Source organism: Poecile atricapillus, chromosome 4, assembly GCF_030490865.1.
Source record: "Poecile atricapillus isolate bPoeAtr1 chromosome 4, bPoeAtr1.hap1, whole genome shotgun sequence".
Taxonomy (NCBI): domain Eukaryota; kingdom Metazoa; phylum Chordata; class Aves; order Passeriformes; family Paridae; genus Poecile; species Poecile atricapillus.
The window spans coordinates 33976888-34003031 of NC_081252.1; the positions used below are offsets into that span (position 1 = coordinate 33976888).

Consider the following 26144-nt stretch of genomic DNA (forward strand, 5'->3'; position numbering starts at 1 on the left):
TGCTAATACCACCACAGAAGCAGTCAGAACCCACCAGTATCCTAATGATTGGTTTCCACAATAAAGATTTACTTCCATTTATTTGTTATTAATGTATTTTATAAGAAATAATGTAAAACTGGTCAAATTGTCTATCAGACACTTGGCTGTGTGTTTTACATAGGAAACTACAGTTATGAGCTGAAAGAGAAGCCTCATGCTCTCACTGTATTCTGAGAAGAAGTAGTACAGTTAGCAAATTTCTGGCTGTTTTATATTTTAACTTTTTAGGCTCATGAAAACAGAATACTGGTGATACAGCTCTAACAGGCATATTTTGCTGTTAAAAAGTAACAAAATACATTCTAAGCCATATTTTTACCATAAAATACTGTCAGTTAATAACCTAGACCTGAATTTCTTCCTCTGTTGCAAGTTCATAGCTTGGATCAATAAGACATGTTCCTATCATTTTCCCATCAGACACTACTGGAGAAGCAGAAGTTGTCTGCATGGTAAGCAAAGAGAGAGTAGGAGAAAACTTAGGGGTCATGGCTGCTGGAGGGTATTCATGATTATGGATAATAGGAGGATAAGGGTATTTATTAAAAGCTTGCTCTGATGTTATATTTGGCATTCTTGGTGGCACTGTCCTTATGCCAGGCTGTGCTACTGACGTTATCAAGGGAGGAGGGAAAACAAGAGATTTCCTCTCCTTAGAGAAGCTGTGAATGTGAACATTTTCATCTTTCAGTTCTGCAATATCATCAAACACTGAGGCAAGAGATTGAAATCTGGGTTCACAGCAGAGCACATAATCCCAGTTATAACCACCTCTGAGATCCTTATCAGAGGTGCCAACAGTTGCAAGCAAATCATGCCCAGAGTCTTCCCTATTTGACATCAGGACATAGTCTCTTGTGAGGTCTGTCATTATGACTTCTTCTTTTATTCCAATTTTCCTAAGTGTTTGAGACAAAATTTTATGTGTATAAGCTGTGTCACAGGCTTCTTCTCTGCTTTCTCCTTTAATGGTCTGCACATTCTCCATGCTTTGCATGGTAGCTGTGACATCTGTCTCTCCAGACTGATAGGAGAACTGATCAGACTCTCTTGGGATCCCCGAATCTGGCATCTGCGAGCCATGCTCGCTCAGTGCTGAGCCAATGCTTTTTCTGCAAGGATACTCATAGATCCGTTTGATTTCCTCATCCTCTGCAGTCTCTCCTTCAGCAGAACCATGGCCACTGGAGTCTGAATGCCTGCAGAAGACATCATCATCCTTCCCCTCTCCAAGTCCTGCTAAGCTCAGCCATTTTGCTATAGCACCCATGGGAAGCATACTGCTCTCAGTACTTTGGATTTTCTGGCAGTCCTTGTCTTCTCTTATTGAATTCACATCAGCAGCTGAGGAGGATACTGGGTTTTTTTTCACACAAGCATTCATCAGATCTTTCTGCTTAAGTCTCAGAGTAAGTGTGATAAGACTGATGGCAAGCAGCAGGAACACCATCAGTGAGATGGAAACACTCACTGTCAGGCTGTGTGCTGACACTGTGGGATCACTATCAGGAGAATTGGAAACATTTACAAAAACAGTGCATACTGTGAACCTTGACACAATTTTGGGGCTATGAGCTCTTACCAACAGTTTCACAGTATCATCATTCCTTTTGATGCCATTTTTCCATCTGTGAACAGTCTGAGTCAAATAAATATTGCCATTGGTTTCATCCACAGAAAAGAACGGAGAAGGTTTTAAAAGGGAATAATGAACAACTCCATCTACTCCACCATCACTATCTGATGCTGTCACTCTGCCAATCAACTGACCTGCTTCATTCTTCTCAGGGAGATTAAGGAAATAATGTTCCTGTGTAAACACTGGGTCAAATTCATCCCTCCCCTCAATATCTACCTGAACTGTAGCAGTAGCCAGTGAATCACCTTTGTCTTTTGCTTGAATTATGAGACAGTAGCTATTTTGACTTTCATAGTCAAACATTTGCTTTGTATGAATATCTCCTGTTAAAGGATCAATGAAGAACATGTCATGGTCTCTAGCAGCTCCACGATGAGCCAAACATGAAGACTGAATGGAGTAGGTAAGGTGCCCATAGGAGCCTTTATCAAAATCCAATGCACAAACAGCACACACAAAAGAAAAGGTAGGCAGATTTTCACTGACAGTGCAGCTCAGACTGGGAAACAAAAAAAGCGGGGCATAATCATTGTCATCTAGGACACTAACAAGAACAACAGCAAAAGCCATATTTTTTACATCAGTTCCTCCATCTGTGGCTTGGATAACCAAAGTGAATTTCATGGTATCTTCATAATCCAGCATTTTCGTCAAATTTACAGATCCAGTTCTACCATCCAAGCAAAAATGCCCTCTGTCATTTCCAGAGATGATAGCATAAGTGATCTCTGCATTAGTGCCTGCATCACAGTCTCTTGCTGAAACTTCAGTGATGTGACTACCTATGGGGATGCTTTCTTTGACATGAACATGATACTCTGGGCTGCTAAACACTGGAGGATTATCATTAACATCCAGCACAGTTATCAGCACTGTAGCAGTTGAATTCAAAGAGGGCGTTCCACGATCAGAGGCAAGGAGAACCAACTGGTGAGAAGCAGCTGTTTCCCTGTCAAGAGCATTGCTCAAAACAAGACTGCTGGCAAGTTTGTAGGATATTTCTGACCCCATGACACTTGTTTCTATGGAGAATAAATTCTCAGCATTGCCACCAATAATAGAGTATTCAACAAGCGTGTTTTCATGCATCCAATCACAGTTGATGGCTGAGAACAGGAGGACAGTTTCTCCAGCGGAGGCATCCTCACTCACACTGAGATTGTACAGGACCTCTGTGAAGCGAGGGACACAGTTATTGACATCTTCTACATGCACCTCTATGGAGGTAACTGCACTCAGAGGGGGACTGCCGCCATCCATGGCCTCTATCAGGAGACGAATAACGGAAATATTTTTCAGCTGCGTAACTGGTTCCGTGGTAAACAGTGAACCTGAAATAAAACAGAATTAACAAAAGCCCACCCTTCACAGGCAAGTAAACGCGACTCCAAAAGCTGATTCTAAACAGTCGTACTTGAAAATAACCCAGCTGTAATGGCTGTACACAACAAAATAACTCTCTTGCATCTGGAGAGCAGTGGGTCAACGTCTGGACGGATATCAGTGACAAGTCGCCTTCCCCCAGGGGTGTATACTGGGGCCAGTACTGTTTAATACTTTCCTCAGTGACATAGACAGTGGGATAGAGTCCACCCCCAGCAAGTTTGCAGATGACACCAAGCTGAGTGCTGCAGTTGACTGCCTGAGGGATGGCATGCCATTCAGGTGGACCTGGACAAACTCAAGAAGTGTGTCCATGGGAACCTCATGAAGTTTAGTAAAGATGAGTGAAAGGTTCTGCACATGAATCAGGGAAACTTTTGATATCAATAGAGGGTAGGGGGGAAAGGGATCGAGACCAGCCCTATGGAGAAGGACTTGGGGATACCAGTAGATGAAAAACTGGACATGACCCATCAATGTGCAGTTACAGCCCAGAAAACCAATTGTATCCTGGGCTGCACCAAAAGCGTGGGCAGCAGGGAGAAGGACATGATTCACTCCCTCTGCTCTTGTTAGAGCCCACCTGGAGTGCTACATTCAGCTCTGGAGTTCTCAGCCAAGAAAACACATGGACCTGTTGGAGTGAATCCACAGGAGAGCCATAAAAATGATCAGAGGACTGAAGCCCCACTCCTATGAGAAAAGGCTGAGATAGTTCAGCCCAGAGAAGGTTCCAGGGAGACCTTATTTTGGCCTTAAAAGGGGTTTATAAGGATGAGGACAGACATTTTAATAAGGCCTTTTGTGATAGGACAAGGTGTAATGGTTTTCAACCATTATAACAAAGAGGATAAATTCAGATCAGATATGAGGAACTATTTTTTTCGATGAGGGTGGTGAAACACTGGAATACATTTCCCAGAAAGGTGGTGGATGCCCCATCCCCAGAAACATTCCAGACCAGGTTGGACAGGACACCAATTTGAAGATGTCTTTCCTTATTGCAGGGGGGTTGAACTAGATGACCATTAAAAATCACTTCCAAACTATTCCATGATTCTAAGCAATCATAGCTAATGCTGTGAAGGCAAGACCTCCCCTCAGTGATGCAGTATGAAATACACACACTGCATTTAGACCAGAAAAAATATGCATGGTTTGGGGACAAACTGAGAACTCCAGTCTTTGATGTGATAGCTCCCCACTGATAATGACAGATTTAGCAAAAACACTACTTTGGCCACCACAAATTTCCAGAATTCAAGTAATCACTGGCAACAGGTGAGAAATAAGAGGACTTTGATTTATACTTAAAAAGCTGAAATAATAAACCATGAAGACTCACCATTCTTGTGATCAATGGAAAATCCCTCAGAGGAAGAGAGGATTTTGTAGGAAATCATTCCATTATGTTCAGAATCCCTATCTATGGCAGAGAGTGTCAGAACAGTGGCATCCACAGAAATGAGCTCTGGCAAATTCACCTGATATATAAAGCAAAAATAGAGTTTAATAAAAGATTATAGACATTAAAAAAATTTGCCTTATTTGATCTTATTAGTACAACCCACACAGTTCCCAGCTTTGGAAAAAGTTTTACCTACCCATTTTCTTTTGGGACAAAATCAGAAAGAGCTGAGATATTGAAAGCTATGCCTTCAATATGGCCAAAATTCATAGTAAGCTTTAAACAGTAGTCAAATCCATCTAGTTCATTACGACAACAAGTTCAGAGAAGAAACGAATCATGTTTTTCAAAAGTACATTTATAGACTGCAACTAAAGGCTTTTCCCCTTGCTTTCAAAAGCCCCTTCATTTCCATACATGGAACACAGTCTGCAGTCTCTGTCTGGAGTATATGACTGAATGCTAAAAAAGCCAATATATGCAGCCTGAAAATTCCAACACTAGGGCACTTAATCACCACTGAATTATTCCTAGAATTTAAATTCTCAAAATGCTCCTTTTTTTTTCTTCTAGGAAGCCAAAAAAGTCCATTCCCTTTTTAAGCATTTTCATTGTTTCAAGTCTGGATACAGCACTTTTGTGACCAAAGTTTCCTTCCACCTTATAAATCCAATTTCAAATGAACAGTATGATATAGCAGCTACTTCTGTCATAACTTGAAGTGTTAGTTTAAATAATTTAAACAGAGATTATATGTTTATAATAACTACATACATATATTAAAATATATATGAGAAGCATAAATATGAAAACACTTGAAAGAACAATAAAAGGGTAAAAATACAGGATGATGAATAGGGAATTATATATATCATCAACCAAAAAGAAGCAGTGTATTTTACTTGCCAAGCAACACATCAAAACATTGGGATTGTGGAAGAGAAGCTTGGCTGTTTACATTAAAAAAGTAAATAAAGCTACACTGTTTTGAATCAATTAATAATGTTCTCTATAATGTCTGCTCCAATCTACAAAACTTGCAAGTACTTGCCTAAACTGCTCTCCAAAATCAGATACGTATGAAGGTCTAAAAATCATTTAATATTAATAGCGCACTTTTTCCAGAATGTAGATTTATGATTTTAAGTTGGAAATTTACACAAATTCTGTCCACTCAGGCACACAAAAGTTTCACAGGTGCCTACAGTTTGTCCAGGAGGTGTATAAATGACTAAACTACTGTGCCTGCACATGCTCAGAGGTTGAAAATTCTTTACTAAGCTAAATGTTTAGACTTATTTCTTTACTAAAACTGTCTGAGACTTAAAGATGGAGCATTAGTAAATCCAAGTCTTCTGCGGTGCCTCATATTTTTGGCTCTGAGGACATCTACCACACACAAAAACCACCAAGTCAAACACCTCAGTTCATGGGATTGCAGAATGGCTGGGGTGATTGGGCACCACCAAGGTGCAATCCTTGGTCAGAGTAGGGTCACCTAAAACAGGGTGTCCACAACTGCATACTGCTGAGTTTTGAATATCTCCAGAGACAGAGACTCCCCAACCTCTCTGGACAACCTGTGCCAATACTTAGCCACTGTTAGAATTTGAAGAAAATCTTAAAAAAAAAGTGTTTCCTGATGTTTGAATGGAATTTCTTGTATGTTCACTTACGCCCACTGCCTCCTGTTCTGTCACTGGACACCACACAGAAGACTTTGGTTTGTCCATCTTTACTTGCCCATGCTAGTACTTACACAGATCGGTAAGTCTGAGCCTTCTCTTCCCCAGGCTGAAACACTCACACTGTAGGCTCTTCTGGGCCTTAGCCCAAGCCTAACCCCACACCAACAAGTCCTAAGGAAACAAAACCTCTGGCAACTTACTTTTCCTGTGGCAATTTCATTAAGGCTCAGACTGGACATTCAGAAACATTTATTTATGTAGAGGGTGGTCAAACACAGGAACAGGTTTCCTCAAGAAGTGGTCAACGCCCCAGGCCTGCCCATGTATAAGAGGCATTTAGCCAATGCCCTTAACAACATGTTTTAGCTTTTGGTCAGCCCTAAAGTGGTCAGCACTTGGATTAAACAATGTTTGTAGACCCCATGCATCCCAAACTATTCTATGAGCCAATGATTCTATTTTATATATGCTTCATTTTCTTTAATCTCCACTTTTTACTATGGCCCACAGCTGTCCATATTCACTAAAAGAGATTTGTTTTCACTGTTGGACAACTTAACTTCTACAACAGTACAGCAGTTTAAATGCTTGTCCAGGAGTCCAAAAGCTGAGCTCTGTACCCTCCTCAGTCTCAGGGGATGCTGGGGAGGTCAAAACTCATATCCTTCACTCCCTAGGTGAGTGCCATTGTTGTAATGCAGCATTACACAATGCAAACTTCATGTGCATCACCTACCACAGGGGCATTTGCTACACCTCTGAGGAGCTGTGTAAATGAAAATGAAGAAATTAATGCATAGTAACAGGGCCAGTATAAAGGTACCAACTTGTTTAGCATTCTCTCAGAAGAAAAAAAGTTCTGAACACTGGACTCTGCTCCCCAAACTGGATTGGATTGTGTCCAGTAACTCCTAGTGATGAATGCATGGTTTATGGAATACAGTTAGCGTTCACACCAATTGCCTTCTGAAGACAAACCACAAACATAGAAACTGAACAGTTTCCTCAGTCCTTTTAGCAAAATTCTTAGGAAAGGGCTGGAGGTCCCTAGAAGAGCTCTGGTCTCTTTCTGCTTCACAATAGTTTGCAGAGACCTTTCCTCTCAGCGCTCACATGCATTTTAAGTCAAATAGGAACAAGCACTCCTACTCTTTATCATCCTAAATGGAAAGATACCACATGCTAATTGTCCATTTGCCGTGTTCCTACCTGATAAAAATCTTGAGTAAACACCGGAGGGTTATCATTGATATCCAAAACAAGGATGGTGAGTTCTGCTTCTGTTTGATGCACAGAATCTGAAACTATGATATGCAATGTATACACAGCAGTTTCTTCAAAATCTAATGGTTCCACCACTATAATGACACCAGTGTGCTGATCGATGGAAAATTTCATTTCAGGACTAGTATCGTAAATAAAACCAAACTGAAGTGCTGGCCTGGAGTCTGCATCACTTGCTGACACTTGAGTCACTATAAAACCAGGCAGGGCATCTGAAACAATAATTTTGAGAATAAGTCAGAGTTAAAAGATAATGCTACAATTTCTGAAGATTTTGCTTATTTTGTAATACTGGATTTGGATATATTTAATCTTACTGTATAGCTTTTTATATATTTAAACTTTGTGATTTACAATAACCACCATATCCAGAAAAGCTATGGAAACAGTAGTGGATTTCTTCAAAGGCACGTGCTGGATTCCAATTTTAATTTGGGTTTTCTTTAGACTTTCCCAGATCCAGTGTAGTCATAACAGTTTCTTCACCAGCAACAGGAACTTACATGGTTTTCCACAAGCATTTAGGTGACATGTATTTACTGAACAATGCCACAAGAATATTTAACTAAGGCAAAGACCCAGATCTGTGTAGCACCAGCAAATGCAATTCTGGAACTTTTCCAAAGGAGAAGACCACTAGAGAGAAACAAGGCCTTCAGACAGACCTACACGGCACAAAAATATGAAGAAATCAAGGTATAATCCTATGAGATTGAGAAACTGGATACAGACAGCTTTTGTCATGGGCCAATTTGACAGTACCAGAGATTTCAAACTGAACCTATTAGTGATCATTTTACAAAGCCTGGAACTAACAGAAGCTAAAGCATTTCTCATTTGCATGCCTGGGGCACGAAGCCTCAAAAATATGGTGCCATGTCCTAAATAAAGTGTTTTTAAACAGAATACAAAAATCTAATTAAGTAACCAGTAGTTTACAGCTGCTCTCCGTCTATGAATTCTATACTTGTCATTATCAGTGGCAGGTAAATTTAGGAAAGACTAAAACAGCAGAAAAGACAAACTTGATATCTTTTGTTAACAGGAGCACTGGTGTTTATAATTTTTCTGCTGTGTATCTTAATGCATTCACATGTACAATGCCTGTATTTGAAAATTACAGACTTAGGACTCAATGTGCAGATGTTGAGCTAATGTCACACAACATACAAGATGTATGCTGGGATGAGAACTCAGGAGGTCCTGATGATCTTAATCAGGAGGTCTTAATGATCATCAACTGGATCTAGCTATAGAGTCTGATTAACACTTCATTCAAATTTACAGTAAGCATTTCTTTCATCACAATGAAGCTCAAAATGTCTCATTTCTAGAAATGGTGGTTTTAACACCAAACATTTTTATTGGAGAAGAGCAGAAATTGAAGACATGTGAAGGGTACGGTACTGAAAATTAACAGATTAAAGTTTTATTTCTGCAGACTTTTCCCTCCTGAATTGCCTATGGTTTAATTCCAAACTATTCTTAAACACAGTGTCTAAAGATTAAAAATAATGTCTCTGAGAATAAAAGCAGATCACAATTTGCTTTGATACTTCAGCTTTAACACTATCCATTATAATTTCTATTACAGTTGTTTGGTTACACAAATCACCAAAAGCACTAAATCATTATCTGAGAATTCCTAGCCTTAACAAAACTTAGCTGTACTTTCACACTTACTTTCTGGGACCTTCACTTCACCTAGTGGTTGGACAACTGGAGCGTTGTCATTAACATCTAACACTTGTATCCTCACAATACTTGTAGCAGAGAGCCTGGGGTTTCCTTTATCAGCAGCTTGTACAACCAACCTACAATTAAAGGAGGCACTAATTGTCACTTTTGATCAGAAATCACTGAATCATCCACCACTATTACAAGCAGGGGAAATTTTAAACCCAAAAAGATTAGCCATTTCTGTTCCTCATTGCAAGCCTTAAATTCCATCTTTCTTTCTGCAAGGTTGACTGTGCACAGTTTTACTTTTTGGTTTTGCAGGAAAAATGTCCCAGGAGATTCTATATGGCAAAAGAATGGTAAAATCACACAAAGAGAAGGAAGTGTTCATCTGTACTCATTTCATCCAATTTCACATTGAATTAAAGTGGTTAAACAACTCTTTCAAATAAGACATGGTTCTCCCATTGGTAATTCAGAGCAGGAATTAAAACCTAAGTACTAAATTATAATTTGCAGGAACCTGACTCTCTTCATTATTTATGAAAGGACAAAAGGGATGTGAAAATTGGAAAATGCAAAAACATCCAAAATATAATTCAGCCAGAATGCCTGAAGACACAGAGTAGCCTTTCTATTCATTATAAATGCAAGTGATAAAGTGAAAACCCTGAATACATGTGCCATTTGATAATGGCAAAGTTCCCACTGATTTTAGTGAGATTGGAATCTTGCTGTTAGATTAGAAAAGTTTTGACTGTACACTTCCATTTCACATCTGCTTAAGGATGGGTTGTGAATTCTGTAAACAACCTTTTCATTTCCACAAAAAATGCAGCAAAGAAAATGGTAAGCAGCAACATGATAAACACGGATAAAAGGTTTACTCTTTGTGGGAAGCACTTTCTGAACAATAAAAAGCAAACAAACTGAGATTATTTGGAAGACTTTAACACTTCCCAGTAGGGAAGATTCCAGAAGGGAATGCAAAATTAAATCTAACTCAACAGGTGATCTTAAAAAAGAAAAAAAAGGAAAAAAGGGAAAAATGAGCTATGCTAAAGGATATACAGGTCAACACTCAACATTTGAGCATCTCAAATGTTTTATGCATTAACAAGTGTTTTCATGTTGCACCATATTTTTTTGTTTTGCCTCCCTGAAGATCTTCTAAACACTTTATTTCTCCCTCTTTCTTCTAACTAACAGTTTAGAAGTGTCAAATAGATAATACTTCCTAAAAGTTCACTTGACAGTATGGAATACCAAGGCTGTAACACAAGCTGTGGCTTGCAGCATTTCCATTCCTTAACCACACCAGCTCTACTCTGGGTATCCTTGTGGTTTCTGATCTGACAGAAGACAACTTAAATTGCAGGCTTGTATTCAATCAGTGACCATGCATAACTCCATATAGAAAGTGTATTTTTTCTACATTGAATATTGGTATAGTATACATATGGAAATATTTTACTAAAAATAATCACTTTCTAAGGTTTCAGGAAAAAAACCCGCTCATAAAAACATCTTAGCCAAGGCATTAAAATTAAGGTTCTGTCAACACTTTCATTATAAGCCCTGTTGTAAGGAACTTAGAATTTCTGGGGATGAAAATGTTCAATTCAGATATATAAACAACTCCTTGCAAATTGGAGAAAACCAACAGTAACATTTTGACATCAAACAGGAAAATAGTTTTGAAAACTGCTTTTGCTATTCACTTTTCACCTAACAATGTACAGATTACGAACTCAGAGAGAAGGAAAATGAAGCTACAGATTCCCTGAACAAACTGTCAAACTCAAAGTCTAGAATTCAAACATAGATACTGAAATAAATCAGGCTCCCAGTTAAAGGGAGATATGAGAATTATTATGCTCCCATGCTCAACATTTCACTGATATTAAACATCCTTCATCTGAAGGACTAATTCCAGGTGTACTGGTTAAAAATAAAATGTATTATGCTATTTAAATTTTTGAAAATCAGAATTGATGTTTTTGATTCAGTGAAAAAACGAAAAAACCCCTCCAAATTAAGTGTCCTGTGCATTAAAAGTACTTTGGTGCCATTATTATCAAATCAGCCTGATATAAAAAAAAAACCCTACATACTCTGTCAATCTTCTTGGACATGGTTTTCTACAAGTTATTCTCATTGATAAGAATTCACACTGGATGTTTAAAACTTGGAGGTCCCACAGGACAGAAAAACTTGAAAATATTTTAACTGATACCACAACCAGATGGAAAAAAAAAAGTAATTTCTAGTGACACATACACAGAAATAATACTTTTTGTGGAGATTCCAGTACTTAAAATGAGTCTATTAATGAGTCTGCATATTCACATTTTCTCCTCAAGGCATTAATTATTTGTTTTCTAATTCCAACTATGGCATGACCTATAAAGAAAAATTGTCATGTCCACTTGACCGTATTTATTCAGAGTTTCTGAAAAACAGGAAAAAATTAATACTTAGTGCAAGAGAGGTTATAGATGGAAACAGTTTAAAAAGAGACTTTATCATATGATTGAGTAGAAACTTTGAACTATTGACCAATTAAAAATGAGAACATATCCCTATTTCTTGGATTTGATTTGAGTGTTTTCACAGTGTCTTTATAAAGAACATTTCCTGAGAGGGAATGGATGTACAATTATTAATAAACTAAAATCCAGGAACTGTCATTATTCCTATAGTGAATAATCACACTTGTATCAGTAAGTGTTGTCATTGATTAACTAGACTATATTTCTTTCTCTAAATTTGAAAAGTACACAAGAATCTAAAGTACAAATGGGCAGCTTTAGTGCTGTTCTCAGTGCTGTCTGGCTTGCACCCAAGTTCTGTGGGTAATGGATATCAACAGGAAACTATGAAATATGTAACATGAATATTCTCAAGTTAGACTGGACAAAAATAATACGTTTTTATTAGAAGCTTGCATACAAACCTGTAAGATGGAGCGTTTTCAAAATCTAGGCCTGTATTAGTTGCTAGAATTCCTCGTGCTGAATCAATTAGAAATGTTGCATTTTCATTTCCAGATAAAATTGAGAATTCAGTTTCTCCATTCAGCCCACTGTCAAGGTCAGTTGCAAATACCTGTTTGTGAGCAAACCTGAGTCTTAATTAAAAGCAGTAGAATGTGATTTCAGAAAGAAAACCCTTATACTAAAGTCAGATATTTCTGATTACTTTCTTTTCGACTGCACATATTTAAATAATTCATCATCTTTGTCCCCAGCTTGAGTGTCATGTAAGGTCACAAAATCAGCTCATGAACTGCAATGGGCTGCACATGAATGAGTAATTTGAAATTCAGCTACATAAAGCATTAGGGCTGAATGTAATCATTTTACTCTTACTCTTCTATTAGAATGCTCTCCCTGTTGAGCACATAAATATGTGCTTTCGCAGTGGTACAGTACTGACCTTTATAGTATTGCTGCTATACAAACAGATAAAGGATAAAATAATTGAACTATTAAGCCTTCAGAGGTTTCATGGAATAGTTCATTAATTACCTTTTAAAAATACCAAACAGAAAATGTAAAAAGGGCAGAGGTAATCTGTAAAGATTTGCCAACAGAATAAGGAATATTCAGCAGCAGTTAACAGGTTTCTCAGAGTCCTCTAACTCCTTGAAAAGTCATCTTTGTATTTTTTTTGGTTGCTGAACAAGCATTATAATGAGTCTGGGATCCAAAACATAGTAGAGGCAACCAGTCAGATTGAATAAAGGAAACAGAATATATTCTGTCATAAAATTTTGATTACACATCTGGCTTGACTGCCTTTTGAATTTTCTCCATTCCTGGACACATGTTTCTCTAAATACAATGTCCATCAGTTTCTAATCACTTTGCCCAGAAGGCATTTGTAGCTTTTTCATTTATTTATTCTCTAGAGAGGGAATATCTTTAGTACCTAACATGACCCTCACCGTGACCTGACTTGCAATGCAAGAACATGTACTGAGGAAATTATGTGTTCTTCTAGTTCAACTGATGTCTTCTTTTGCTCTAACATGGCCAGCTGGAAACACTTTGTGAGAATGGATCCATTCAGAGGAAGAAGTGTTTGCACATTTAAATTAAGACAAGCTGCTCTTTAGGCATCACATTTTAAACTGAACATTGGGTTTGCCTCTACTAGTCTGATGAGTAGAAAGTATTCTTTTTATTTCTATAGTCCTTTCAGTAGAGACATTAATGCAAGACCCAGCCTATATTGTAACCAGAACCACAAATCTGAGTGGTATTTTTCAATTGTGGGAAGATAGTAACAGAATTTATTTCAAAAAGAGAATTTAAATTCCAGGTGAACAGTTATTGAATGAATGCTCTGATCTGAAATATGGTATAGAAAAAAAATCATTTAATATTTTAGATATCCAAGCAGAGTAGTAGCAACACCAAGAACCCCACTTCCAGTTTTCAAGGCAGAGCGGTCCAGAACAGATGTAGCAGGATTGTAGTGATGAACAGATCAGCCCAACTTCTTTTTAACTACAGCACTGTGCTTAGGAAGATATACTTCCACTCACCTGTATGATGTCTCTTTTAGGACTCTGGCCTTCCCATACCGATGCTTTGTAATAGCTTTGCTCAAATTTAGGTGGATTGTCGTTCACATCTTGAATCAAAACTGTCACTCCACAGTACACTGTATTGAAGCTATTTTCAGCCACAACTGTAAGATGTATTTTATGCTTAACTTCATAATCAAGGTACTTTGGCTCTTTTACTGTGATTGTGCCTGTTTTTTTACAACAACAACAACAACAAAAGATCTCAAGATGTGACACATTCATTCAGAAAAAAACATGTACAAATGTAGTTATGAAATTCCTAACATATATGGTCATCTCTATTGAACACATGACAGAATTCCAGCAAGCTTGCTGTTGTGTCCTTTTTCTCCCCACCATCACCCCCAACATGCTAGTTACTGAATAAATCTTGGATAGCTAAGTTTTCACCAACCACCACTACACTGGCAAATTCCTAAAACTAAGCCAATTTACTAGCAGAGGAATAGAGGCAAATTGTCTGCATGATGTTTCCTCCTCGGCACGTGACAGTGAGACAGCCATGTCGGAAGAGACACTTGTCCCTCATCTGACAGTGGCTACCTCCACCCTCCCATCAAAATCCACATCTGGCCACAGCTGTAGCAATTTCTGTACCTGACTGACACACAGGCAAAACACTCCTAATGCAGGAAGCCCCCTTCCCTGAGCTGCTATTCTATCAAAAATAAACAAATAATGAGACTTATTGAGATGACAAGAACAACTGGCCTGGCCACCTCCACATCAAATATGAAATGTCCTTGGAAATCCATAGTCATTGTTTCAATGTTCTAGGAACATAGTCATAATTCTCCGTTACATCTAATTTTCATTAGAATTCAAATCCAGTTTCGCATGGACCTTTCAGTAATGACGTCATCAATCTTGTTATCCCAAACTTGGGCTATCATGAGAGTGCATCAACTGTGGCTCTCCAAACTAGTGCTTTTTAATTTTTATTTTCTAGGAGAAGCAAACATTAACTAATGTTTACAGACATTCTTCTTGAACATAAAGATTTCAAAGGTGCTTTATTTTCAGCACAACACTTAATATCACATTCTGTTTACAGAGAAAAGAAAACAGACAGTGACAGAAGAAATACACTTCCAGATGTCACAGAGCAAACTGAAAGGCTCTAGTGTAGCATGAAACAAACAATTAAGTTTAAGATACACCACCCTAGTGTACCTCACCAGGAGGAACATGTGAAAAAAACAGAGATGCTCATTCTTAGGAAGTGCACTTGAAGAAAAAACAGGGTAATAGTCTTCAAATATATCAGTAATAGAGGGGTTGGCTTTGTCTTATGTCTACTCTTACTAGACTACGAAGTATTAAGTTTAAAACATTTCAGCAAAAATTCAGATAAATATAAATAAAAACTTTTCAACTGCAAAGACTTTCGCAGACTTTTGAGAGAGTTTGCAGAATCACTGTCCCTGATGGATTTTAAGGACAGTACAAATTTCTGTCAGATTTTGGCACAATTGATCCCCCTCCTGCATTGGAGGACAGACTAGTTCATGTCTTTGAGTCACCTCCTACTCTTACAATTCTGCAGTATAATAAAAAATTAAAATGGTAGAAAGTCTTCTCCAAAGCGTGGTTAATTAACATCAGTACTTGAAAAGGGAAGTAGCGCAGACCTTCTGTTCAGAACCCCTATTACAGACAGGGCATTGGTACAGCTCAGAATACTTCTGCAGTAGAAGCAATGGGTAGAGAATTACTGGTGTAAAAATTATGCTAATGTAAGCATTGCTCTTAAGAAGTCCTTAAATGTTGAACTTCAATTAATGCTTTCTAAGAAACAGAAGAAAGGCTTCAGAGGAAAGGAAACAGAAGAAACCACAATGGATCAAATGTCTCAAAAGAAGACTTGTGACACATTCACTGCTATAGAAATTCCACTCCTGTTTGTGAAGAGTGCTTATGAGACTCTTCAAAGCATCATGTAACCATTTTTCAGCCAAGCTTGATAAAAAAAGTGAAAATCCCATTTAAATTTTCTTTTTTCTTTTTTTTTTTTTTTTTGAAGGTGATACTGGAGAATATTCACTTCCTAAGCAAAAAACCCTGTCTGGTTTTAAGATGCTCTTTAAAGCTAATCTCTCTAGTTTTATTTCAGTGAACTAAGAAGGACTTGAAAATCAAAAGTATGCACTTCAAGCGCCCCTCATCTAAAAAAAATTATTTCAGTGGTATGCCATTTGATGCCCTGAGACATCAGGATAATCAGAGGTTAAAGCCTTCAGAAACTCAGGGATAAAGCTATTTATTAAGGGTACCAACTATTTACACTGTTTCTGAGGAAAACTGCTATGTGCTACACTGTCTATACACCATCCCAAGAAGAGAGACTGCAGCTATTCAGAAGGCAAACTTATAGCAGATGTTTAGCAGCTGAGAGGTAATCAGAGTAGCTGTGCTCTCTTACCAGCCCGAGAGAAGAACATGTAAATGTACACAGGGAACACCCCCCTCTCCTGCACTTGGAATTCCTAACTGAAGAGCAGGTAAAAACTGCTGCAGAACACAAATACAATCACAAAAAAAATTAAACAGACTTGGCTTTAAAATGTGTTGAGGTTTTTCTGAAGCATTAAAATCAACAAGACTCTAATGCTTCTACATTAGCAGTGTTTTGAAGGATTTTGTTCATTGAGTTTTGGGAAACTGTATGATGAGAAACAAAATGGAATCTCAGCTTGGATCACAAAGCAGTAGTTTATCAACTCCCAACACCTGGTGATCAGCAGGAAATCAGAACTGAGTGTTTTAAGCAGGTATACTGGTGTTCAATGTCTTTTTACCTCAAGTTTACAACAGTGCCTGGATTTACTGATGACCCGCTCTTGTTACAGAATTATTACTAGGGAGAAATCCTAAGATAATTAGCCCTTGGTTCTTGTGGTAGGAACTTGCTAATGTTCCAAAGTACACATAGACACTGGAAAACAATTATAAAATGTACCTGTAGCAGGATGTATGGAGAATATTTCCTGATCACCGAAGATGCTGTATTTTATGTCTTCTCCTGTAAATTTGTGTTCATAAACTTCTACTGTTAGAAGTGATGTACCTATGGAAGCAATAAGACATTTTCATCATGCCCACCCTAGAAGGTTTTGCTCGAATTTTATAGTACTGGTATTAATAGCAGATGCACAACTATGTACCAGGTTAGGTGCTCATCCATTAATTTAGTAGACAGAGTAATCCTCCATGACTTTTCCTATATTACAAATTCATAGACAAAGATCTGTCTACTCCTCCTTCCTCAGTAAATTACATATCTGGTAACAACTTTACCTGCCTGAATAAAACGATGAGATTTAACTTTTCCTAATTGCAAACTCACAGGACTCGTTGGAGTTCTCTCTTACCTGAAGTCATATCTAATTTTTTTTTGTTTTGGTGAATCATGTCACCCACAAATGAACAGAAAGAGTTTTTTTTTTTCTCCATTTCTCAGGATTCAATTTGAGTTTTTGAACAGTACCTTAAATTAAATATCCTTCAGAATTTTAATTAGCCACCTTTAGACAAAGAGAAAAAAAAGATTCAACAATGTGCAGAGCTATGTGTCAATTCACATGGAATCCAAATTCCATTAAAAGACCAATAATTTAATATAGAATGCAGGAGACATGAAATAAAAATTCTGTTTAGAATAAAATAAAAGGGAAAGCATGGAACTGAATAAATTATCCTGCTCAGAATCATCACATTTAACAAAAATATAGCAAGTTTAAAAGGTGTTATCAAAACCTCCAAATAATTATTCTTTTCAAGTGTCCTAGGAAATTGTCTAGCATATATGGCCATTGATTTTAATTTTTTTAATTATTAAATTAAATTGTAATCGATTTCATGCAACTGTGATGGAATGAGGCAACCTGAGCTCTTTCAAAACAGCACTAGAGGCAACTAGTTATTTTATTATATCACAAGGGACATACTGCTCATACTCAGTCTCCTGGATGCCACAGGAAAAGACTTTAGTATAAAAAATGAGAGGAAACATTACTATTGCAATGATCTGATGCTTTTTTATTTTAGCAGTTACATACTACTTCTTCAAAACCAGAAATTTTTTACTAAGGGTTTGCTATTTTCTCTCAAAATCTGTCAGTCAAAAGCAAAAGTATGCCAATTTTGACATGTGATTTTCTATACTTGTCAATACACTTGTAAGATATGTACTAGAAAAGCTCTGGAATCAACATCCATCTGTCCAGTATGTAAAGACAGATCTATGAATGCTGAGCTACATTTTTTTAGGAACTAAAATAAGGGGCTGTGGGTTGAATTTCCACTGCCAAGCAACTTCTATTTGCTACAGAGAATTGCAAGGACAATCATTCACAGCATCCTCAAAGCAGAGTTAAAGATAAGGAAAAAACCCCAAGGTCTGAAGAATATCCCTACTTACCTTTTAACACTGTCTGCATCTTTTTGTTTGTTTGCCTGGGCGTTTAAGAAGAAAAACTACCAGAAATAAAGGACATAGCAGCATTTCTACTTGTATCCTTGTTTTTTGGAGGTTAGGTTAATAAACTCTTGTTCTGAGTCCTCATATCCTAATCCTTTAAGCTCCACATTTTTTATGCAGATAGAATTGTTTGCAACTTCTTTTTAGCAGAGAACAAATCTCTTGTGTTGTGATACCTTTCACAGAGAACTATTCCTCCACACAGTGAGTTTTTGCAGTTCATTGTCAAAAAAAATGACCAAAGTGTAGTCTGTTGTGACATAAACGGACCCTATACAGGTAAAGAGCAACACAAAATATCCATCTGCTAAAACTCGCCATTTCAATCACATGTAATTCAGATGTGGCCTCAAGCAGAGGTCACATTATGTAGCTCTTAACAAAGAAAAATCAGGGAAAGGGAGCTTTGTCTGCAAAACACATTGAGGCTGAGATCAACACTGAAGATAGAGCAAGGCAGCAGGGAGATCAGGTGCAAAGCAGAAAGCAGTCAGACTGGCTTGAAATACTTGAAATTCACCTCTGAATTAGTTAAAAATATTGAAGGCATGAAGAGTGATGTAAAATATGTAAATCTAGGGTTTTTTTCAGTTTGATCACAGACAGTCTGACTGCATATGGAAGTATCTCAAACTGTTTTATACAGCATAGATCCCAACATTATGCCTGCAGACTCAAAACTAAAACACGTCAGAGTGAACAGAATTTGCCTACCTGGCCAAATCAGTTCCAAAACATTTGCTGAATTCTGTGTTAGGACATATATGTTTTATACACATGAGGTTTTTTTTACATATGTCCTAACACCAGCACCACACTGAGCTTCTGTATCACAGCAGCATTTTCTTCTTTCTTCAGTACCCACTGTAGCAGTCCCTTTTCCCTGTCCTCTGCCATCTAACCTGTTTTCACCCCTGCCACTATTTCTTCAGACTTCTTAATTGCCATGAAAGGAAAAGCAGAGCATAGAGACAATGATTCAAGAACCATCTGGACACAATCCTGCACCGTGTGCTCTGTGATGACCCTGCTTGAGCAGGGAGGTGGGACCAGGTGACCCTTTTGGTCCCTTCCAACCTCACCCGTTTTGTGATTCTGTGATTTCAAGAATGAAGGGCTACATATTTTATATCTAATAAAAAAAGAAAATAGAGGAGTCAAGAAGTTTTACCGGTGACTCTGTCTCCAAGGAACTGTTATGCAAACAACCATTCAACTAAAAGTTTGGTAAGTAATAAAGGTTTCTTACTCACTGAAGAGCACAGTGATCACTGATTGATTATTTATTGATTAGCTTCTAAGTGCCTGCTGTAATACAGTTTATAATATCTAAGAACATTAAATATTCAATATTAAACAAAAAAAGTAGAAAAATGGGGTTTTCTGAAGGTTATTAAACTTGGAGGTCAAACACTTAAAGAAAAATGTGACCACAAGGACCAGTTCTTGAGGCACTTACCCATTTGATGGGTTTAGACTAAATTAAAACAAAGGACTCTTGGCTTTGGTTTTTTTGTTGTTTATATTATTCACATTTTTTATTCTTTTTAAAATAAACGTAGTGTTTTACCCCTCCATCAGTTAAGGCAGAAATAAAACTATGAAGAGAAGCCACATTTATTAATACCAGTTCTACAAATAATCAGTATGTAATATAAATCTTCCCTGGACTGAATACACTGGTACTATTCACATTCGTAGGGGTCCCAGGATCACTTCTATCCTATAAGCTAACTTCTATGAGAATTTTAATTACAATCATGCTTTTCTTCCCCACTGAAATGTAAAATATTTGATATTTATTTATGCTTATGAAAAAAGAAAAATAGTATAAACATAGACAAACAGTATTAGTATTTGGTAAAATCTCTTATAGTCTTAAAAGAATTTGATCTTCTTAGCAAATATAAGTATTATTAAACACAAACTAACATTTTGTGATCAAACCCTTCTGTTTACCCTGAAGCTTTGCTAAATTTCCTTTAATCAAAACAACTTAAATTGAATCTTAATTACATTTCTATAGATTGAATGGCAAAACACAATGGCATTCTGATACCACGGTTCCTTGGGGCATTTCTGTAATTTCAGGCTGGCTTTTCTAGCCTGACCCAGGAACACATCTATACTTTAAAAAAATCTAGGATCAGAGCAGTTTATCTACTGCCATGCATCTCTCATCTTTATTTTCTTTCATTAAATGTAAGAATTTGAAAATTTGGCTTGTAGTCCCAAACAAGCACAGAGGAAGGAATGGCTGAATAACCACAGCAGTAATTACTGCAACAGCCATCTTCACCCTTCATTCTCTCTTCTGTTTGCAATCATCCAAGAATATTGATTGATTTTCCAAAATTACTAACACATTTCTTATTTACTGATTCATAATCCAATACACAGGCTGTTACTCAAGAACTATGAATTCCCTAGTGTCACAAAATCCTTAGGATATAAAGGAATACTGCTTTTGTTTTACTGAGGGAAGTTTGAATTGTTCAAGGTTCAAGGTGAATCTCATGACCTGTTTGAATTGAGAATATAGTGCAAGTCAGATCTCTAAATGCATCTGGCCAATTAAATAGTGAGAATTGTGGACAGAAATATGTGGAAGGCATTCCTAACCAGGACGAAACCAATCCCTGATGCAGAAGAAGATACCACATTTAATTGGCTGGAGGAATAACTACCAAGGTTCTTTGAATGATAAAAAATAGAGCAGTAATTCTCATCAATACCCAGAATGAATCCAAATAAATCTGTAAGCACCTTGTGACTGAAGCTGGTTGGTCTATAGGTAGCATTCTATAATGCAGTCTCTACCTAGAGAGAGACTGTACAAGCCTGTCCAAGTGACCATGTACCAATAGCCTCTGACCTTCTCTACCCCATCCTACTCCTCTTTCTCCTTCTTTTGAAAAGCCCAAAACTTGAGTAAGGTTTTTCTGAAAGCTACTACAGTTTGTGAAGGGTATCGTGAAAACAAGAAATGCCAGGTTGCAACTGGTTCCCAACACTCAACTCATCTGAGCTTGTGTGCACTGCCCAGTGAAACAGCAAGTAAATGCTGGCCACCCATCATTAAAGTGATTTTGCTAAATGAATGAACCCACTGATGATTAGACAATGCCTCCTCCATTACATCTTTTTCATGCTGGTGGACTGGAAAGGGGCAAATGGGTATTGACTACATCCACATTAACTTTTCCCTGCTACTGCACAGAAAATAAAAGTTTCCCTATAATATCCATTACATCATTCCAAAAGGAAGGGAGATTGGTGACTCCAAGAAGAAGGATTTCACACCCACCTGCTGCACTGTTCTCAGGCACACTTGCTTCGTACAGGCTGCGGCTGAATGAGATCACCTCCTCTTGCTCTTCTGTTAAGATAATGAGCACAGCTGTAGCTGTTCGAGGTGTGATGCCTTGATCTGAAGCTGTCACTAGCAGCTGGGTACTGAAGTCCTTGGTAGCCAAGGGCTCCCAAAGAATGACGTCACCTGTCTTCATATTGATCTGAAATGCAGTTTCTGCCATCATCAAATTAAAAACAATAGCTCCATTTGATCCCAGATCCACATCCTCTGCTCTCACAGTGGCTACTGTCTCATTCACAGCAGTTTCAGCAGGAACAAAGACCCTGACAGGATTCTGCAAAAAAATGGGATCGTTGTCATTGACATCATCAACATGCACTACAACACTGACAGTGGTGCTCCTTGGAAAATGGATGCTACAGTCACTTGCCACAGCCCTAAATGTGTACTGGGACTTGGTCTCCCGGTCCAGTGCCTTTGTAGTAACGATGGATCCTGTGACACTGTCAATCGCAAATGCTCCATAGGTGTCATCAATGAGGGAGTACATAACTTCACCATTTAGGCCAGCATCTTCATCAGAAGCAGAGAGGTCCAGGATGGCTGAGCCTTCCTCCAGGTCTTCTGACACAGAGATTTGATACCGGGTCTTTGCAAACAATGGGCTGTGGTCATTTTCATCCAATACTGTCAGATAGAGCTGTGCAGTGGAGCTTCTTGAGGGACTGCCTAGGTCATGGCACTCAATCACAAGAGTGAAATTGCTGATATCTTCTCTGTCTAAGCTACGAGTGAACAGCAGCTTTCCCGATGTGTTATTCACTGTGAAGTACTCTCCAACATTTCCACCTTTCAAACACATAAAAAAATTTAAATTATCACAAACAACTACTTTTAAAAAAGAACCCCTTGTGAATGCTCAATGCTAATTGCAATAACAAGGTCCAATTGCTCATACAGCTGGTGTGCTCACGTGCCTTTCGTATATTTTATTTCTCATACAAATTAAAACCTGTATTTTATTTAAATCAGTGAGTGGCAATGAGAGCAAATGCAGAATGTCGTATCAATTTACAGACTGGCTATCTAGACAAATGCATCTCTTTTTTTCCCAAACCAGCTCAACCTTACAAAAGCTCATGCATCTATGCTGCTACGTGAAGCAACCTCTTCTCAACCTTAGTTACGAATTCCAAAAATCTATAAAGCATTGCTGTCAATTGTAATTGCTTGCTCCTCGTTCTCTTCTACAAACCTATCTCTTGGAATTCAAGAGTTGTGCAAGGTCATGATTTGGGGGCACCGGGAATAAATATAAAGCAGTCAACTGAAAAGTCAGCATTTTTAGTAACAGTGAATACCATACATACTTTATAACATGTAGAAAGACCAAAGGTAACTAAATTAAATGTCATAGAAGATCACAACACTAAAACCTAGAAAGGAATTCATAACTGTTTCTTCAAAGAAAAGTATGGTGGTTTATACCACAGTAGCTCTCTGCCTCCAGCTGAGCTTTTGCTAAGAGCCACAAACTACAGTAAGCACAGCAAACTTGTATGTGTCCAAAGATACTCCAGGAGGTCTTGAACAGCTATGGAGCTTACACTGGCATAGTGGACACAGGGAGAGTTTGGCAAGATGGAAGCCAAGTATGACATTACTAATTGCTGGGTGAAAGAAACTGTCATGAAATAAAATTCAATGAATAGCATTAAATAATTCAATTAATTCTTGCATATATTTTCATGGGCATGTTTACATACAGGCTTCTACAACTATAACAAAAAGGACAAAATTATGCCTTCATGATTAATGTCTCATTCCAGCATTTGGTTATTTCTTTTGTTTTTCTCTTCTGCACTATTTCAAATCTAGAAAGCAGAATGAAAGTATGCCTGGGAGATGCTTATTAGTGCTGACAAAAGGGTGAAAGATGTCCTCTCTTTTCCACATTAAAGAAGTATGTGGACAAGATGGGAGCTAGGGAAGCTTGGTAAAGTCAAGACTAGTCTAAAACTTGGATGCTGCTGTTTATATATTCCCTGATTTATACTAACAAAATGATGAAATGTAACTTACCAATTATTTTATATCTTAGAGCTCCATTATTGCCAGCATCCATATCTACAGCCCGGATAATGTAAACAACAGAAGGCTGTTGATTCTCTGGAATAAAGATCTCAGAGGGAGGAAGAAGAAATGTGGGAGAGTGATCATTTTCATCCAGTACTGTGCAGATTACTGTCACTGTGTTTGACAGCGACGGGGTTCCACTGTCCCGAACCAAAACTAAGATCAATAAAAAGAAAGCAAATATCATCCAGTGGTTGTGGGTGCAACAATAGATTTCTTTAATAATATCAGAGCAGGAGAGTTATTTGTGCTATGCAAAAAGCATATGCTCTTCTGTACTGGAAAATCTTCCCACTAGCATCTAATTCAGAAGGCATGAAAGAAGCAATGCTGATAGTAACACCTCAGTCACTCTCACTTCCCACTCTAGAGGCATTCATAGATATTTCACACTCCTACCTTTAATACTGAAAACCTCCTGAGTTTCCCTGTCCAGTGATGCAGCTGTTACAAGTTCTCCACTGACCGAGTTCATCTTGAATTTCTCATAACCAGCTCCTGGTAAGATTTCATAGTGAAGCAAGGAATTCAACCCTTTAAAATAGAATGGAAGTCTCAGTAAAACACAGCAATTCTCCTCACATTCAGGTGTATTTATTTGTCTCTTTCTTCTCCCTCCAAGTTCTTCTGAATGACAATTCCATACAATTCCTGATTAGACCTACTAAAGGTATATAGTGAAGGAATATTAGCCTTCCCATATTTCTCTAGGAAATAGGCTAAAACTGTACAAGCTTTTAGAAACCTTTCTTTCAAAGTTGCCCATCTTAGCTGAACAGGAAATGAGACTGAACATTCTTACCTATTGTGGTTATAAGATAATTCCTTTCATACTTCTTCTAGTTTCAACATCCTCCCAAGTAAAGTATAATGTCATCTCCATCACACTTATTACCTTTAGTGAGCTTAATCCTACGTTATACCCAAGGGAACTACTGTGCCTTTATATTTTTGAAAATTTTCCTACATTCCATTCAACCATTCTGTGTTTTTCCCACCCAGAATTAGTCCTTCAGTAGGGCAGGGACAGTTGGTACCCCTGGAAAATGACATGACACTTCTAGTCATATGAAAACTCCTATTCAATGTCAAACACTGCCTGCCTGTTCTCATCTGCTGCAGTCAAGCACAAGACAATCTGCATTGGAGGTGATGGAGAAACACCCACATGAGAGAAGAAACAGAGCCTACAGTCTTTCACATACTACACATTATTTGCCTTTGAATAGCTTTATTAAGTGGTTGACAGTGTTACTGAAATCTGATTCAGAGAATTACTTCTGTAAATGCATGCACACCTAAACTAAGTCAAGGGAGGGACATATTCATACAATACACACAGGAGGAAAAATGACTTACAGAAATCCTTTCATCTTTACAGAAGGAAGAAAAATCACATCAGCGAGGACAATCAATGTGAATGTCTTCAAAGTCTTAGGTTACTAATATATATTTCTCTGATCTGCCCATATCAGATAACATTCAACTAAATTTTTAAATTTGCCTGCATTTATCTATCCTTTATCACCAATATGCTACAGATGGGGAAAAGAGACACAAAACTGCAGGTCTAATACTATTAGCTTCTTGCTTCCTGCAATTGAGCTGCTTCAACCTAGTGCCTTCAACCCAGTGCCTTCTCTGGCAGGTTCCACAATGGACACTATTCACAACCAGTTTTGAAAAAACATGGGTGCCATCCAAGTTGACTACTCACACAATGCTGAATTTAAAAGTTTTAACCCTTAAAGAACACAGATGTGTGACATCTTAACCACATTTATTTACCAAGCATTTACTGACTACTTTCCCATATCCAACTGCTAGGAGCGTAAGGTAGCATTAGGGAAAAGCTGCACAGCCTTCCCAAAAGAGGAGGCACAGCACACACACCGCACCACAGCACAGCAGCTAACACACGTGCACTCAATCCAACCTGCTGTTTAATTTTTCAGTAGCACTGGTCACATTTTAGGGGCTGAAATTACAAACTGAAATAAAAAATGTCCCCCCTGCCCCAAATCCAGATGCACATCTTTATAGGACTTTACAATAATGTCTAATGAATGGCAGTAAGCCTTGTCTCATAACTCCAAGTCAAGGGTTCCTATTAACCTTTAAAGATTTTTCTCCTAAGGCTCCAGACATAACTACTGAACCACAGAGGTGCACATCAGCTTAAAAAGAGACCTTACCAAATGCTGGTTCAGTTCTTCTGCTAAGACTTACCTCAAGAAAAAACCCTGACCTACCTTAAATAGGCTGCTGGAATCTTTGCTTTCCCATGCTTATTTTTCCAACATGCATATTTTCCAATGTTAACATATTTTACACTTGCACTTAGTGATGTTGAGCTGTCAGATGTCAGCTGGGTGGGGGTGAGGGCATGGAGGGCTCCCTAAAGGCTCCCAAAGTCAAGCAACATAGAGATGTAGTAAGTGCAGGTGTCGTAATGTGCAGGGGCAAGGTAGCTGAACAAAAGGTTTCAGGG

At 38.0% G+C, this 26144-nt stretch overlaps 1 protein-coding gene across 1 annotated transcript in view; it reads right to left on the reverse strand.

The window, feature by feature from the left end:
- Nucleotides 1-235: 235 nt before the first annotated feature.
- DCHS2 (dachsous cadherin-related 2) overlaps nt 236-26144 on the reverse strand; it is a 107022-nt gene continuing 81113 nt past the window's right edge. Inside the window, exons 11-20 of the mRNA XM_058838843.1 lie at nt 24053-24187; nt 23600-23809; nt 21509-22366; nt 16695-16788; nt 13677-13902; nt 12081-12232; nt 9128-9258; nt 7370-7656; nt 4410-4548; nt 236-3012 (exon numbers count right to left, since the gene is read on the reverse strand). Of these exons, the coding sequence (XP_058694826.1) occupies nt 386-3012; nt 4410-4548; nt 7370-7656; nt 9128-9258; nt 12081-12232; nt 13677-13902; nt 16695-16788; nt 21509-22366; nt 23600-23809; nt 24053-24187 (4859 nt within the window). The 3' untranslated portion in view covers nt 236-385. The remainder of the gene's footprint in view (nt 3013-4409; nt 4549-7369; nt 7657-9127; nt 9259-12080; nt 12233-13676; nt 13903-16694; nt 16789-21508; nt 22367-23599; nt 23810-24052; nt 24188-26144) is intronic.